Consider the following 18,536-nt stretch of genomic DNA (forward strand, 5'->3'; position numbering starts at 1 on the left):
CATCCAATTCCTTTTTATTTTTTTTTGAAAAATTAGTTTTAGTAGTAAGATAGTATTATTAAATATTATCGTATTTAAAGTTTATATATATATATATATATATATATATATATATATATATATATATATATATTGTATACAGAAAAAAAAAAAAAAAATATATTCTTATCTTAATTTTAAAAATATTTATCATAATCTATCATAATAAAAACCTTATTAGTATTATAATTTATATATGTATAAACAATAAATAATATGTAGAATTAAAAAAAAAAAAATAAAAATGTACGAATTGAAATTATGTAAAAAATATAAAATATAATAAATGGAAATTTTTATATTTATATGTAAATATAACAAATTATCCTGTGTTCTGCATACCAGCTGCAATTGCTTTTATGGACACTATTAAAGCATCATTTAATGAAGTATAATCAATATAAGTTTTTGTAGAATCTTCATTTGATGATTCATTTATTTTTGATAAACTTCTTTGATAGTTAGAATCTATTCCTTTAATATCTTCATAAAAATTTTCATTTTCTGTCTCACTTGGAAAGCATGCGGAAGAATCAGATTCTAATAAAGGATGAAATTTCGGATTTTTTCTTAATTTATTTTTCTTTCTACTTAAATAAGACTTAATGCACATAACACTATCTTGTTTATTGAATTTTTTTAAATTATCAATTTCTCTATTGGGATAGATCTTAGAAGGAAAACTTGTAGTGTATTTTTTTTTAAAATCTTTAATTAAGGTATTATTTTTTTCATTGTGATCATTACTTAATTCATCAATTTTTTTTTTTAATAAATCAATGGTGTCAACACTGGGTGATTCTAATAAATTATATCTTTTAAAATTATTGTTTTTAATATCATAATTAAAATTAGGATTACTATTTTCCTTTTCTCTTAGCCTTTTAAGAGCTTGTATTTGTATTAAATTGCAAACTACAACCCACTTGGTCCTACTTTCAATAGATCTCTTTGTCAATTGATCATTATCACAAAATGTTTTTTCATTAGTAACAAGAAAAGTTACTTCCATGGATTTTTTTAATTTCTCTCTTAAAAGAACACCTATATATTTTAACTCATCCGGAACTAATATATCATATTCTTGTGCTATTTTTACACTAGCTTTAGCCATAACCATACTAATTAAATTAAAAAAGCTAGTACAAAAAGGCCAATTTTTATACATATCTTGTAGAATATGTAACTTTTTATTATTTGCAATATAATCTAAGACTACTTCAATACCTAACCAGACTGGTAAATGCATTCTATTTTGAGTCCATGAAAAAACCCAAGGTATTGCCCTCAAAGATTCTACATTTCCCTCTTTTCTTTTAGATGGTCTTGATCCTAAATTTAATTTTCCAATTTCAATTTCAGGAGTTGCATATCTAAAATATTTAACAAAATCTTGATTTTCATAAACAACTTTTTTGTACTCTTTCGTAGTTAATGTACTTATTTCATCCATTAAATCTCTCCATTCTTTTTTAATTACAACTGTATTTTGTAATAAAGAGCATTTTAAAAGTGCACTTATATAAGATTCAATGGATCTTAACATCATACCTTTCAAGCAAAAATTTTGTGTTATTACTTCTCCTTGTATTGTTACTCTCAAATAATTTTTTATGGTATCTATAGGTTGAGACAAAATTGCTAAATGTTGTGGTCCTCCTCCTCTACTTACACTTCCACCTCTTCCATGAAAAAAATGAACTTCAACCGAATACTCTTTTCCTAATGCTACTAACTTTTCTTGTGCTTTGAATAGTTCCCATGCAGATGCTAATCTGCCTCCATCTTTACCAGAATCTGAATAACCAATCATGATTTCTTGCTTATTATCAAAGTAAATTCTTAAATGATTACGATACCATGGATTTTTTATCAAATTTTCTAAAATGATAGATGAATTTTTCAAGGATTGAATAGTCTCTAATAAGGGAACTACTCTTTGTGTTCTTCTCTGAGCAGTTTTTTTAAATTCCTTTTGAAATACCTCTACTAGCAAAATATCAGAAGCGTTACTACACATAGATACTATGTAAGCACCTAAAGCACTTTCCTCTATTTGTGAACATACATCAAATGTTTTTATAACATTCAAAAAATCGCTTGGAACATCATCTTCCTGTTCTATATTATTTGGTATTAATGGCCTATTAGAATTTAATATTTCTGTTAAAAAATTTATTTTTTCTTCTTCATTTAAAAGAGAATATTTTTTCATATTTAATTTTTCACATATATAATTCATTGCTAATACATGTTTATCGGATTCTTGTCTTATATCTAACTTTAGTAAATGTAAGCCAAATATTTTAACATTTCTTATAACATCTTTTAAATAACCTTCTGCTATTAATGTATTACCTGACTGAACCAAACTTCTATAACATTCTAATAAAATTTCTTCAAATTCTTCCGTATTATGAAACATTAACTTCTCAAAATCTTGATCTACTGTCTGATTTGCTATTAAAGATCTATAAACTTGAACTCCACTTTTCAATTTTGCCCTAACTACTAATAATGCCCTTCTATATATTTCTTTTTTATTAGGTTTGGAGAATGGAGAAAACCACTGGAATTTCTGCACCAAGTATCTATTATCTTTATCAAAAATATAATCAGAAACTTCATCTTCTAAAAGTTTCACATATGTTTTAAATCGTTCTGTGCAATGGTGTAATGTTAAATCTCTTATTAATATTTCAATCATTGGAATAAATAATTCACATCCTCTTATTTTATTCATATAACATACATATTTTGTAGTTTCTGGCAAAACAAATGGATTCCCATCTCTATCACCACCAGCCCATGAAGAAAATAAACAAATTTTGGAATTTAACTTAACAGGAGGCAAATTATATTCAAAAAAAACATTATCAATATATCTTATAATATTTGGCATTCTATAAAAAATACAATTTTCTACAATATCAACTAATGTTATAGCTTCATCAATGGGTGTTGGTTTAATTCTTCTAATTACATCTGTTTTCCATGATGCTAATAAATTAGTTTTTAAATTATCATACAATAATTTTTTTTTATATAATTCCTTATCAGTATTATCTAATTTTAACAATAACTCTCCTAATTGTATATAATTTTTTAAAAGAGAAGTTCTAATTGCTTGTGTTGGATGTGTGGTTAATACAAATTCAATAGTTTGATTACACAGCTGTTCATATATATCATTTACATTAAAACCATTATTAATTAATATATTAAATGTACCTTTTAATGTTTCATTTACGGAACCATATATTTTATCATTTGGCACAAAGGACTTTTCAAATGCCTTTCTTCTTCTTCCTCTATGAGCCCATTCAGCAAAATTGGATAGAATGCACATATGACCAAATGCATTTACTATAGTTCCTAAATATTCATCTTTTAAATTATAAATACAATTTTTTAATGATTCAAAATTTTCAACAGTTGGATTTTCACTATATGTTTCTGATAAATCATGAATTTTACATAATACTTCGAATAAATTATTAGGTAGATTATCTTTTAACATATCAAACAATAAAAAATCTAACGCTTTTATATCATCTTTTAGAGGTTTTATAAAATCTACTATACGTTTTTTTTCAACCAATTTCCCTTCTATTAAAAATTTTAATTTTTCATCATCTTTTGTTTCATTAATAACTATACTTTTCTTCTCCTCGTCTGAGCCTCCATCTACAATATTACTACTATCATTCATTTTTACAATATTAATTTAGAAAAAACGAAAAAAAAAAATTATATTATTTATCTATATTTATATATTCTTGTAAAATTAGAAAAATATTTTTGAACTTAAACAAATTTTAAATACTAACATATAAATATTATATATGTCTTTTTATTTATAGACTCTTAATTTAAAACATAAACAAAAAAAAAGTAGAATAAATCATAAAAAAAATTTTTATACATATATATTTAATTAAAACTAAAATATACTAAAAAATAATTAGTATACTTAGAAATAATTCAGAATAAAAGATAAACATAAAGCTAAATGAAGATAAAAAAAAAAAAAATATATACACAAATGGTGTATCTTAAAGGAAAAAAACTAAAAAATAAAATTGTGCACAAATAAACAAATTTATACACATTTATAATATACATAACAAAATAATAATAATTAATTTTAATTGTAAAACCATAAAATTTAAATTAAAAGAAAAAAAAAAAAAAAAAAGTCAATTTTAAAATGTAAATTTTTTTTAAAAAAAAAAAAATTTCATCTTTTTTTTTTTTTTTTCTTTATGATCAACTAATTTTTCAAAAAAAAAAAAAAAAAAAAAAAAAAAAAAAAAAAAAAAATATAGGAGTATTTGTAAACGTAAACATAAATTAATTTAAAACAAAAATTATTTTGAACTATAAAAAAGAAAATTTTTTTTCTTTTCTAATGTTCTACATATATTTTCAAAAATACATATTTAGTATACAAAAGTAAAATTCAAAAATTAATTATTAATATAATAAAAAATATAAAAGAAATTTTTAAAATATTAATCAAATATAAAAAAAATACAAGTATTAAACTCTTAAAAAACTTAAATTCAATATTAAGTATCCATAAAAATTTTTTTTTTTTTTTAATTTACATAATATAGCAACATTTTTTTATTTAAATTATTTTTTCTTTTCTTTTTTTCTCAGCCATTCGTATAAAATCTACTTGTTTAATTTACAAAATGAATGATTATTTTTATTTATTATTTTTTTTTTTTTATTATTTTCTCATTTTTCTCTAATACATTATTGAGAACATGCATTTTCAAAATAAGATAAAATATAGAAATATCAGAAAGTAGTAAAATGTTATATTTGAAATAAAAAAACTAGGGTAAAAAAAAATAGAATAATATTCATTGAGAACGTATTTTTTTAAAATGAAGATTTTTTTTTAATAAAAATATTCTATAATACCATATTCTATTAATAATTTTACCTAATAGGAAAATATTAAATTAAAATTTTTATAATTTTATAAATTCAAACAACATTGATCAAAAAAACAACTCACCTTTCAAATAATATTAAACAAATAAACCATATTATCTAATACTTATAGATTTATATCTGAAAATTCTAAATTTAAAACAATAGAAATAAAAAAAAAATTCCATAAAAAAAATTTAATTTTAATGTAACTAGAATAACCTCTTTTTTTTTTTTTTTTTTTTTTTATAATATACTTAATATTATTTAACATTTAAAATTGTTTAATTATTAAAATTTAAATTTAACTTTTTACTAAAATACATAAATTTCAAAAGAATATAAATAATAATCAAGTGAAACTATTAAAACTGAGACTAAAATAATAAAAAATGTTCTATTTTAATAACTTAATTTTAATGTTTTTCTTTCCTAATAGTCTATATTTTATTAAAATATCAGCTTAATATAGAATACATTTTTTATAAAACTATTTTAATTATTTCTATATGAATTTGGAAGTAAGAACAAAAATAATTATGTAAAAATTTTTAAGTTTAAAATATAAATCTAAATCTTTTCTTTAATCATTTATGCTAATATATATAGTATTTTATAAATATTTATGTTCAAAATTTATGTACTTAAAAATGTTTGTTAATTTACATGTGTGCATAAAGAGAAAATATAATCACATATATCTAATTTTTCATCTATCCTCAAAGAGTTTAAGACAATTATTAGATATAAATACAAGAGTAATTAAAAAAAAAAAAAGAAAAATCTGTTTACAACAGAAAAAATTGATTATTGTTGATAAAATGTTTTAATTTATCTAGGAAATATCAAATATTAGTTACTTCTTTTTTTTTTTTTTTTTTGTTAAAAATATAAAAGAATTATCAGAAAATCAAACATATTGTTCTTCATATATATATATTTAATAAAAAAATTTTATTTAAATTAACATTAATATTTTAATCCTTAATAAATTTCATCATTAATATAACATTTTCAATTTTTTTTATTTTATTTTATTTTTTTTAACTGTTTATTGTTGTTAATATAATGAATAGAAAAATTTTTATAATTTTAATAAAATTTTTTATTTTTAAGGAAAAGTATATTTAATTTAATACTAATGAATATTAAAAAAAAAAAAAATAAAATAAAATAAAATAAAATATTCAAAAATGAATAAATAGAAATTTCATTGTTTTGCAAAACTTAAAAAATAAATTATTTTAAAAAATTCGAAAAAATTAATTTTCTTATAGAATAATTTTTTTCAAAGTTTATATTTCCTATTTTTTTTTTTTTTTTTTTATTAATTTAATTTAATTTCTCTCAATGTTTAATGTACCAAAATTTTTTATTTTTACTTATAAAAAAAATTAATGCAAAAGAATATCCTACTAAAGTTAAAAGAAATTATCTTTTGTTCAAATTATGAAAGACATGCAAGCTTTTTTATTATTATATCATTTTTTTTTTTTTTTTTTTTCTTTTCAAATTATACAATATTTATTTAATCTATTTCTCATATTTATTTTGAATTAATAAATATAAATAACAAAATAGGTATTTTATGTTCATACTTTTTATTTGTTGCATGACTAAAATTTTTTGGTTCATTTTGAGAGAAAAAAAAAAAAAAAAAAAAGAGTTAACAAGCAAAAGAAAAGTTTGAAGTATTTTATTCACTAAATAAAATACTTTTCTCTTTGATTCATTATCTTTAAATGAATAATCAAATATTATTTATATTTTGTTGATTACAAAATATATATAAATTTTGTTTATATTTGATATGTAGATATGCATATGCATTTATATAATATAGAAAAAATCTGTAAAGGATATACAAATTTTATTTATATATAAAAATTATCTTACATGTTCTTTTTTTGTAAATAATTAAATAATAATTAATCGATTTATTGACCCAAATTTAAATAAGGTTCAAAAAAATTTCATTATTTATTTTGTAAAAATATTTAACTAAAAATAGGGGAGATTAAAACTTCATAATTAGTTACTTTTTTAACCCCTTTTTTCTTTCTTTGTTAAACAACATTATATGAGCATTTATTTGATTTTTTTTTCTGTCTTAACTTATTTTGCAAAAACACTATAATGAAAAGATTAACTATTTTTTTTTTTTTTCTTATTTTAAATATTCATATCTAATTATAGAAAATGTGATGTTGACATTTCTTAAATTAAAAATCATTATATTTATGTAATACAATTATTTTTTTTTTTTTTTTTTTTTTTTTTGCCTTCAACTACATGCAAATTAAAAAAATATAAACTTATAAATTTGAAAAATGTAAAATATTTATATGTTTTATTTGTTTATTTTTTAAAGTTTTAAAATATAATCAATCAATCTTTAAGTGTGTAGCTTTTTTACATTAAAAACTGTATTTATTATTATGAAATTTAAAAATATTTATTTTGTTCGTATTTTAAAATAAACTGTTTTAATACAAATTACCTTTTTTTTTTTTTTTTTTTTTTTTTTTTTTGAGTCTTTAAAATATATATATATATTTTTTTTTTTATGTTGATTTTTTATTAAGTACTTTTTTTTTCTTTACTTTTTTTTATTATTAGAATTTTTTTTTCGATTATATATTCATTTGTGAATAACGCAATGAATTATAAAAATCATATAATTAAAAAATTTATATATTTATACAATATTAAAAGATGAATTATAATGATGAATTATTGAAATTTGTGAGCAAAAATTATATTGGGATATCAAAAAATGACAATTATTTGAAGTCCATTTTAAAACCAAAGGAGTTAGAGAATTTAAGGTTAATTTGTCCCAAATGTAAAGATAATATTCTTAAAGAACTTTATGTAGAACATTTATATATGTGTTCACAAAACTTTTCAAATAACAAAAACATTTGATTTATGTTAAAATATTAATAAGACTAACTGAAGTATGCTTGAAAAAAAATATAATTATGAAATTGTGAGATGCATTAAAAGTTAATAAAAATATATTTATTTAAATATGAGGAAAATAACAAAAAAAAAAAAAAAAAAAAAAAAATGTATATTCAGTAGCTAGTTATGAATATATTGAAGATATATGTTTATTTATATAAACATAAAATGTTTCAGTAAAAATTAAACTATAGGGGTATAAAATTTAAGCAATTTTTCTTTTTTTCCTGTTTTATATTTATATAAGTTATTTGTTTTTGTTTTCGTTTTTGTTTTTGTGATTTAAATTTTATATTTTTCGTTGAAATCTGATATTTTGTTCGGAATTATTTTTTTAATTAAATAATTTCGTAATTTTTTACCAAAAAGAACAAAAGAAAAATATTTTTAATTTTTCTTTTGAATAAAATCTTTAAAAATTAAATTTTTTTTTATTTTATAATTGTTTACTTACACATTATTTCTATGTTTTAAGTTATTATTTTTTTTTTTTTTTTTTAAATAAAAAATTTTAATTTATTATTTAGCCTAATATAGATATTTGTTTCTTTTATAAATATGTAACTGAAAGTTAAATAAGACTTAATTTCACAATAGTTTTCTTTCATTTTTAAATATTTATTTTTATAAATAAATAGTTAATTTAAAAAAAAAATAGAACTTTAATGGAAATATTATATTAAAAAAAAAGATAAAAATTAATATTCTTTTAGTAATCAATAAAATGTTAAAAAAAAAAAAAAAATAATTACTAAGAAGAAAATTTAAAAATAAAAATATAAAAAATTAATTACAAAATTTGATATTTTAGTAAATTTTTTTTTTAATATGATTGAAATATTACTTTGTATTTTTTAATATGAATGTAAAAAAATTTTTTTTTTAAAAATCGTTATATGAGAACATAAGTAAAATGAAAATTGATACTTTCTATAATTTTAAATAATATAATTATAGAAAAAATATATAATTCAAAAAAAAATTTCAAAATAATGAATTATATAGAAAGAAATAAAATTGAAACTATTTATAAAGATGATTACACAGATTTTACTAGACTAAGTGACTTTGAAATTTTTACAAAGGATATTTTAGTAAGCTTAAAAAAATTAAATATTAGAGAAACAAAAAAAAAGTATGAAAATAAGTATGCTTTTGTAAATAATGAAAAAAATAAAACTCCTTTAGCTCCATTGTCTTTAGTTATAATTGTTGAAGACAGCTGTAACTTGTTAAAACAATATATAAAAAAGGATTATATAATAAAATTAAATTATGTATATTTTCCATATAATAAATGTCAAAAAATTTTTCCATTTCATAATAATTCATATATTTATAATAAAAATGTTACAATTGCAAATTCTTTTTATTGTTTACATGGTAATTTAAACTGTTCAGAAATTTCCTTATTTCCAGCCCGAACCTTCCCAATACAAAGATTTTTTTTTGGTAAAAAAAAAAATTTTTTCATTTTTCATTTTTATTCTTTTTTTTTTTTTTTCTAAACCATTATATATTATGCATATATGTAATTTTATATTATAATTTTGCTCAATATAATACTTTCTTTTTGTACATTTTATCATCCTTATATTTTGTGGGTTTTATACTTATTCCTTCTTTTTTTTTTTTTTTTTTTCATAGTTAATGAATACATAGAATTAGAAATAAATGATAAGAGTGAATTGGAGGAAGAACGATGTATTAGTATTGAACAATTTTCAACTAGTAATTTAATTTTAAATAGTTTAAAATTAGCTCTTAGTGAATTAGATATATCAATACCTACCTTTATTATAATTGATAAAAATGAACACATTTATCGTGGACATTTTCATACAAGTGATTATATATATTATAAATGTGTAAATCCTTTTAAACCAAATCATAGAAAAAACAAAAAAAGAAATAATAAAGAACAAAAAAAAGATAATAGTATATATAATAATGGAAAAGAAGAAAACTATAATGCATTATTTAAGGGTGTTGGTTTAGAAGTAAATTACCATTCATTTAAATTTTACAATTATTTCAAATGTTTCACTTTTGACCATTTATTATCATTATTTTGCTTATTTATATATTTATCTAATATAAAAGGAAATAATATTTATAATATAAATGTTCATCTAAAAAATATTTATTTAATTGATAAACTACATAATTATAAAATATATAGATCGGTAAATTTAAAAAATAAAAAATATAATTTATTAAAAATAAAAGCGAAAGAAGCGAAGCAAAATTATAAAAGTAATTATGCCAAAAAAAATAGATATATGCTCAACATTTATAGAAATAATTTTTCTTACATATATTTAAATAATATATTCAATTACAAAAAAAAAAAAAGGCATTACAGAAGAAAATTATACCTATCTTATTTTACGAAAATATGTAATAATTATGATGATATTATTCTTAAAAAAAATACAGACAATATGGAGAATAGTGATTTATATAATAATAAAAATAATTTTTGTAAAAGTAATTATGTAAACCCTCTTAAAAAAATAAAAACAACATTTTTATCAGATGATGACTATAATTTTTCTGACTATTTTTCATTTTATGAATCTTCGTATTCTAACCTAACAAATGAAAATCTTAACATTAAAAAAAAATCAACGTTTGAAGAAATAAATCATTTATTTGATATTATTAGAAGACATAAAAATATATCAAAAAATGATAACAATTTTTTTTTATCTATTTATGTTCTAAATTTTATTAAAAATATCCAACATAAAATTTTAAATAATAATGAAAATGAGAAAAATAAAATAATAAATATTTGGAAAATAAGATTTATAAATAATGATAAATACAAAGGAAAAAACAGTTTTTTATTGAAAAATATTTTGAGATTATACTATAATGAATTGATAGAGTTAAAGAAAAAAAAAAATGAAAAATCATATAAAAATGATCAATATATTGAAAATCATATCAATCGTTATTTATCTGCAAAAAATAAGGAATGGTTAAAAGATTTTGAAGAAACTTCATTCATTCATTTTAATATAGAAGATGAATCTACGAGATATCATATAGACAACATTTTAAATAATATGTTCAGCAGTAACCAAAAAAGAATATATGAATATAATTATATGAAAAAAAAGAGACATATTCATTTAAGAAATACAAAAAATATAAATAGAACATATGTAAAAAAAAAAAATGATAATGAATCTTATTACTTAAATAAAATACCATTATATAATAATTTATTAGACAATAATGATGGATATGCATATAAGAACAGTTTTTATCCACATAAAAAAAATGAAAGTTTTTCCTTTAAAATCAATAAAATATATCATAAATTCTACAAAAATGAAAGCAAAATTTTTTGTCCATTTTTATGTAAAAATCACTTTTTAAAAAGGAATTATATATACAAAAAACAAAAAAAAAAAATTGAGTTTTTAAATTCAAAAAAAAAAAATATAAAAAAAAAAGAAAAAGAAAAAGAAAAAAGATTACAACAAATTATAAAGGATTTTTTATTGATTAAAAAAAAATATTTTTTATGTCATCAAGAAGAAAAAATCTCAATTTTATTTTGCTATTTAGTAAGCCATTCAAGTAATATTAAAACCTTCTATTATATATGGAATCAGTTTTTTGATATTTTAAGAAATAAATACGAAAATAATGAGTATATTTTTAATGATTATTTAGTTTTATCATATGGTCCACTTAACATTTATTCTTATTCATGTTCTATTATTTCTCAATATATTAAAGCATTAAATATATCAACACAACAATTTAAAATTAACGAAAATATAAATCAAATTAAGCAGAAAAAAACATTAAACTTATTTTGTAACAATAGTGATAGCTCTGCATTATATGATAACTCAAATTTAGATGATTTGTTGAATCGTAATGAAAATAATACAAATACTAATATTACACTTAATAATAGTAGTACCTCTTCAGCTAATTCAAAAAATCATATTTTAGATGATAATATAATTTATTCTTGTGAATTGAATAATAATGTATGTAAAAATAAAGTAGTTAAAAATAGCAATTATAATTTTGAATTAGAATATATTAAAGGATCTAAAGATATATTAACAAAAAATTCACATATACAATTAGGAAATAATAATAATAATGTCAACAATGATTATATTAATAACATTAATAGTGACAATATTAAAAATTATAGAGATAATAATAATATCATTTCTCTAATGAAAAGAAATATGAATGAAAAAAAAATTGTTATATCGAATTTTTTTCCATTTCCTTTAAATAATATAGAATTATTTATAAGTAAAAATAGTGTTTGCACAAAAAATGTAAATGATCAGGATGATATGATTTTTTTGATTTACGAAATATTAAAAAATAAAAACAAAGATAATTATAATTTTAATGATTTCATAAAATGGTATAAAGGAAACATAGGAAGAGTATATACCTCTCAAAATTTATTGAAATATTGTTATAATTGTATAAAAAATAGCTACTTTGTTAATATTGACGCTTATTATATAAAAAATAAGTATATAGAAATAAAAAGAAAGTATTATTTAAACAATGATTATTTAAAAAGTATGTTTGATTATGTCAAAACTAATTATGATTATATAAAAAAAATAAAGAGCCCATTTAATACATTTTTTGTTGGTGAATTAAACTTAGATAATTTATTAAATATGAGCATTTTAGATATATTAGAATGTTCTTATAGAATATTTTTTATATCTTACATTAATTTCATTATGCATTCCAAATTAATTTACATAAAAAAGATTCAAGACGTTCTATCAAAATTGTTCACTATTTTAAAAAATTTGCATAAAAAAAAAAAGAAAAAAATTAATAATTTTCTAAAATCTTTATTAAAGAAATGTGATTTGCAAACAAATAAAAATGAACCAAAACATGAATCTCAAAAAAATCAAAAAAACGAACAGAGTAATAATCAACTTAATGATATGAATAATTCTCTAACAAATAATTATTTTATGAAATATAAAGATACAAACAACCAAACTGAATATAATAGGAAAGAAAATAATTTTAAAATTGATAAAAGGGAAAGTAAAAATAATTTAAGAAAAATTAAAAATATAAATAGTTCTGAAAAAAATAGCACCAATAGTTTAGATATGTCTTATAAAGAACAAAGCTTAAATTATAAGAATAATTACGGTAGTAGTAAAGATGAGGACTATTTCAAAAATTATTATCGTCATTCTGAAGATGAAAAAAAAAGAATTATTCATAATGATACAAGTTTTATAAAGAGAATTAAAAAAATATACAAAAAAAGATATAAAATAATTTTTAACAAAAAATTATTTCACTTATTTGAAAAATGTGAAGAATTATATGATAAAAGTGTTTGGCTCTTTAAAATATTTAGTAGTAATTTAAATGAGAAAAAGATTTATAAATTAATAAATACTATATTAGAATCTGATGAAAAAGAAATCATTATAAAACCGAAATATGAAAAATACTTTTATAACTTTATAAAAAACTTAGGCTTATATAACAGTAGAAATCTATATGATAAAAAGTTAAGTAATAATTTAAAATTTAATAGGATAAACCAATCAATTTTACAGAAAAATAACTTAAAAAAAAATATAAAAGCAAAAAATACGAAATATAATATTAGCAATTCTTATCAAAATTTTGGAGTATCAGTAAAAATTAAAAAAAATGAACCATTATTGAAACAGTTGAATAATGAACAAGGTATTCTTTATAGAGATAAGTTTTCTTTATTATTACATTCAAATAATAAGGAGCAGAATATTCAGGAATGTATAATAGATTATGCTGACTATAATTTCTTTAATCCATTTTATAATAATCCATCAAGAATGTATTGTAGTGTTAATCAATTTGATTCAACAGTTTCTTTTATCAAAGTATCACCAATTTTATAATTTATTTTTATTTATTATTTTTTCCGATTTTATTTATATACTTATATATTACATCTTTCAAATTTTAAATAAATTTATTTGTTTTCTTCTTTTTTTTTTTTTTTTTTTTTTTTTTTTTAAATTTGTTTAATTAAATTTCATATGTATTTTTTTGTTGTCTAATGACGTGTAAAATATTAGTCGGCTTTAAAAAAAGTATTTGTATTAAAAAAAAAAAAAAAAAAAAAAAAAAAAANTTTTTTTTTTTTTTTTTTTTTTTTTTTTTTTTTTTTAAATTTGTTTAATTAAATTTCATATGTATTTTTTTGTTGTCTAATGACGTGTAAAATATTAGTCGGCTTTAAAAAAAGTATTTGTATTAAAAAAAAAAAAAAAAAAACAATAAAAATATTACAATAATATATGCTAAACTAGATAATTAAATAAATCTTTAGCAACACAATGATCAATACAAACATATAATTCCTCATATTGACCTAAACAATTTCCTTTATCATCAGTTCTTGCTTTTACCCTACTTACACAGTTTTGATATTCATTAACTGGTCGAACACATTTCACTGCACATTTTTTTTCTAATTCTATTTTTGGATCCACAATTCTATCTTTTTCTTCCCTTTCTTTAAATTTTGGGTAACGAACAAAAAATTCTGGGTTATATGGATATGACATATTTATATATACTCTTTTTTAATATCACAAGAATTTTTTTATTTTTGATTCCTCTTTTTTAATTAAAATTATAATTTATGAAAATTTTAAATTGAAAAAAGTCTCAATATATTGAAAAAAAAAAATTATGTTTCTTTATTTTTTCATATAAAATAAAAATGTTATTAATAATACAAATTTTTTCTATTAAAATATTAATTTATTACTTTAAATTTTCGTCAATTTATAAAAACTTTTATTAATATTTTTTTTTTTTTTTTTTCAAATAGAAAGTTTCATATGAAAAAAAAAAAAAAAAAAAAAAAAAAAAGGGGTAATAATAATAATTAGCTTTTGTTAAAAAAAAAAAAATATATACTAATTAAAGTCTTCATAAAAAAAAAGATATTAAAGTTTTTATAAAAAAAAAAAAAAAATATATTGGTGTTTTTATATATATAAAAAAACAAAACTATTAAAAAAAAAAAAAAAAAAAAAAAAAAAATACTATTATATTGCAATTTAAATACAATGCAAATCCAAATTTTGAATATAACTTTTACAGAAAATTCAATACATACATAAAAAATGATACATTTTTAAAAACAGTAATTTTTATAAAAATAATGGAACTAATTTGTGCAATAAATTTATTGTAAATTTACAGTGTATATATATAATATGGTTATTAGAAATAAAATAATAATTCTAAAAATCTTGCTTTTCATATATGTTATTTTATTTATTGAAGGTTTACAATACTTCAATTTATTAAGCAAAAATAATGAAAGCATAAATAAATTAATAATTAGCTTTAAAAGGCACAAAACTTTTATAAAAAAAACAGTAAATGAAAAAAATAAGAACAATTTTTATATTCCATTAAAAATTAACAAACAAAAAATAAAAATTAATAGTGATGTTAACAAAATAAAACATTACGCTTACTTTAATTCTTTACTACAAAAAAAATCACTTTTTCTCTTTTCAAAAAAAAATAGTAATGAAAGGAAAAGTTATCTATCCAAAAAAAAATACTCGTATAAAAAAAAATTCATTTTATATGAAAATGGAAGGAATAATAATATAACAGAAGAAAAGAAAATTAACTTAATTAACAATATACAAAAGAACTATTTGTCAATTGATTTAACTGATGAAAATAATGAGACCAGTGATATATTACTAAAAATACATATAAAAGGTAAATTGAGAGAATATTACTATGATTTTTGTGTAAAAAAGTATAAAGAAAATAAATTAAAAGAAAATAAATATGAATATTCATATTTAAATGATGTTCCTATCAACAATTTAATTAATTATATAGATAAAAATGACTACTTTAGAATTTTTTTAAAATATGTTAACGAAGATATTATAAAAGTTTACAAAAGTATAAAAAATTTACATTTAATAGGGTCACCAAGATTATTAAATAGAATTGATCATATTCATATAAGTAAATTTGATGATATAACTTTAAATTTTTCAATTGATAAATATCCAACTATCAAATTTAATAAATCATATATAAATTTAGATTTAATTGTCAAAATACCTCCATATGAAAAGGGTTCTGCATTTAAAGAATTCTTAAAAATTCTTAAAAGCGAAAATGAAATTACAATAGATTCTGATGAAAATTATAAAGTTGAATGGAATAATGATGTTCAAATAAATGTTTTAAGAGGATGGGTTTATAACTTTAATAATATTTATTATGATGAATTCTGCAAAGTTGAATCAAATAACAATAAAAAAATTGGGATCATAAATAATGAAAAAAAAGTAATGGATGAGGAAAGTGTTGATAAGGAAAAAGATATATTGAAAAATAATAAAATTAACGACTTAATAGACATAGATAAGGATGAGGAAAGTTTTATTAACAACTCAGATAATTATAAGGAAAATTCAAAAGATGAAAATGATGAAAACTTATTTAATGATACAGCTAATGATAATAGTGATTATGAATTTTTGAAAAATGTGGAATACAATAGCTATTTTAAACAAGGTTACCAATTACCTAATAATATTATTTCAATGAACAACTCCACCGTCTCAATAAAAGAAAATTATAATCCTTTAGGTCTTAATGAATCTTTAATTGGAATGGGAAGAAATGAAAAAAAAAATATAACTGTATATATACCAATTTATTTATTCAAAGACTATTTTCAAAATAATCAATTGCATTATGATAAAAATATAGATGAAGTTATTAATTTAAAAGAAATCAATAAAGAAAGCATAAATAAATTTAGAGAAATAATCTATAAAGAAATTAAAAAAATGAAACATAACAGTGTTTTTCAAAAAATAGAAGATGTTTTAAAAAAGAATGAAAATAAGTTTTTTGACAATAATACTCTAGAAAAATCCTTGAAAAAGCATGATGAAAATAATGAAGAGAAAAAAGAACATGAAGAGGAGAATAATGCAAATAGCAAAACAGAAGAGGAATATTATTATGAAAGTAATGAGGAAGATATTGATTCTATCCTAAATGATGATGACGTTATATGTGATGAAGATAAAAATGAAAAAAAAAAAAAAAATAAACAAAATGAAAAAAATGAGATAGATGAAAATAAGGAAAAAAATGAAGAAGTAAATTTCAATAAAAGATTTGATAAGTATTTAGAAGAATTATTAAAAGATGACATTAATTCACTTGACAATAATTTATATAACATAAAAAATGATAAAACAAAAGAAATTTTTCAAAATATTTGTGATTTTAGTGAAAACGATAAAGAAGAAATGGTTGATGAAGATTTACATGATTATATATTAGGAAAAAGTGACTTAATTAAATGTGTTTTAGAAGTGGAAGTATTAAATATTAAGATAAGAAAAGAACAAAATCAAAATATAAATGATTATATTTTAAAAAAATACAATAAAACATATGATGAATTATATGATGACATAGAAGAAAGAGCTATAAAGGATATACAAAATAAATGTATTCAACAAAAAAGAATGGAGGCATATAAAAAATTAATGGAAATAACTTCTTTAAATGTCCCCATAACTTTATTTCGTGCACAAGGAAAAAGAATGTATAATAACTATCTTAAAAATATGAAAATGAAAAAGGATGAAAATGAAAAAACAGAAAACATTTTGAATTTTGAAGATTATATAAAAAAATCGCAAAAGGATATTTACGATCAGATCAAATTTTCTTTTATAGTTAAATCAATTTTTCAAAATTCTAATTTAAAATTAAATTACGAAGAAATTATAAAAGACGTTATAAAAGCATTAATTAAAACGCCAACAAATAATGTAAAAAATTTAATAAAGAGAATTTACACTATACATCAAGCTCAATGTGTTCTGGATTTTGTTTCTCTCAATGCTAATACTTCATATGATACAGATCATTCATCTATTAATTTTTCCGTTAACTTAAAAAAAGGGTCACATTATACAAATGAATTTTTAAATGAAGATTCACATAAATTAAATAAATCAGAAATACTTGATGATATAAATTTACTTGAAAAGGACAAAAACAACAATAAATTATGTAATGAAAAAAGTGAAGAAAAAATTCTTCACTTTAACGACGATGGTCATTATGTAATTGAAAAAAAAAAAGAAAATGAAGAAAGCATTGAATTAGAATATTATACATTTAGAAAAGGTGCTAACTACACTAAATATTTTCACGACAAAAATAAAAAAAGCAATTAAAAAAAAATGTTTCTTTGAATTGTGTGTTATAAATTGCTTATGATTTAAAAATGCAAAAAAAATTAATTTTATCTGCATTTGTTGTTTTGCTAGGATAAATAGATTTATTTTTAATTAATATTTTAACTAGGTATATATTTGCATGTATTTGTTGTAAGAATTTATGGTTTATAAAATTTATTTTTTTCACATTTTTAAAAAAAAAAAATATTGGATTTTATTGTAGATTCCTTTTATAATTAAGCTCTAATTTCAATATTTTTATATATTTATTTTTTTCTTTTGCATGTGGTT

At 18.3% G+C, this 18,536-nt stretch overlaps 4 protein-coding genes across 4 annotated transcripts; 2 read left to right on the forward strand and 2 right to left on the reverse strand.

Moving 5' to 3' along the window:
* Positions 1 to 361: 361 nt before the first annotated feature.
* PGAL8A_00298100 (phosphoenolpyruvate carboxylase, putative) lies at positions 362 to 3,751 on the reverse strand (the record flags this gene model as incomplete). Its single annotated transcript, XM_028671979.1, has 1 exon — positions 362 to 3,751. One exon carries the CDS (start codon positions 3,749 to 3,751, stop codon positions 362 to 364), a length of 3,390 nt encoding a protein of 1,129 aa, XP_028528577.1.
* A 5,194-nt stretch (positions 3,752 to 8,945) lies between these two features.
* On the forward strand, positions 8,946 to 13,880 carry PGAL8A_00298200 (conserved Plasmodium protein, unknown function; the record flags this gene model as incomplete). Its single annotated transcript, XM_028671980.1, has 2 exons — positions 8,946 to 9,405; positions 9,601 to 13,880. 2 exons carry the CDS (start codon positions 8,946 to 8,948, stop codon positions 13,878 to 13,880), a joined length of 4,740 nt encoding a protein of 1,579 aa, XP_028528578.1.
* Positions 13,881 to 14,285: 405 nt separating this feature from the next.
* Positions 14,286 to 14,552, reverse strand: PGAL8A_00298300 (ubiquinol-cytochrome c reductase hinge protein, putative; the record flags this gene model as incomplete). The annotated part of the gene is made up of 1 exon (XM_028671981.1): positions 14,286 to 14,552. One exon carries the CDS (start codon positions 14,550 to 14,552, stop codon positions 14,286 to 14,288), a length of 267 nt encoding a protein of 88 aa, XP_028528579.1.
* Positions 14,553 to 15,212: 660 nt separating this feature from the next.
* PGAL8A_00298400 (conserved Plasmodium protein, unknown function) lies at positions 15,213 to 18,242 on the forward strand (the record flags this gene model as incomplete). The annotated part of the gene is made up of 1 exon (XM_028671982.1): positions 15,213 to 18,242. The coding sequence occupies one exon, from the start codon at positions 15,213 to 15,215 to the stop codon at positions 18,240 to 18,242; it is 3,030 nt and encodes a 1,009-aa protein (XP_028528580.1).
* Positions 18,243 to 18,536: the final 294 nt, after the last annotated feature.

The sequence above is a fragment of the Plasmodium gallinaceum genome (assembly GCF_900005855.1).
Source record: "Plasmodium gallinaceum strain 8A genome assembly, contig: PGAL8A_v1_87, whole genome shotgun sequence".
Lineage (NCBI taxonomy): Eukaryota > Apicomplexa > Aconoidasida > Haemosporida > Plasmodiidae > Plasmodium > Plasmodium gallinaceum.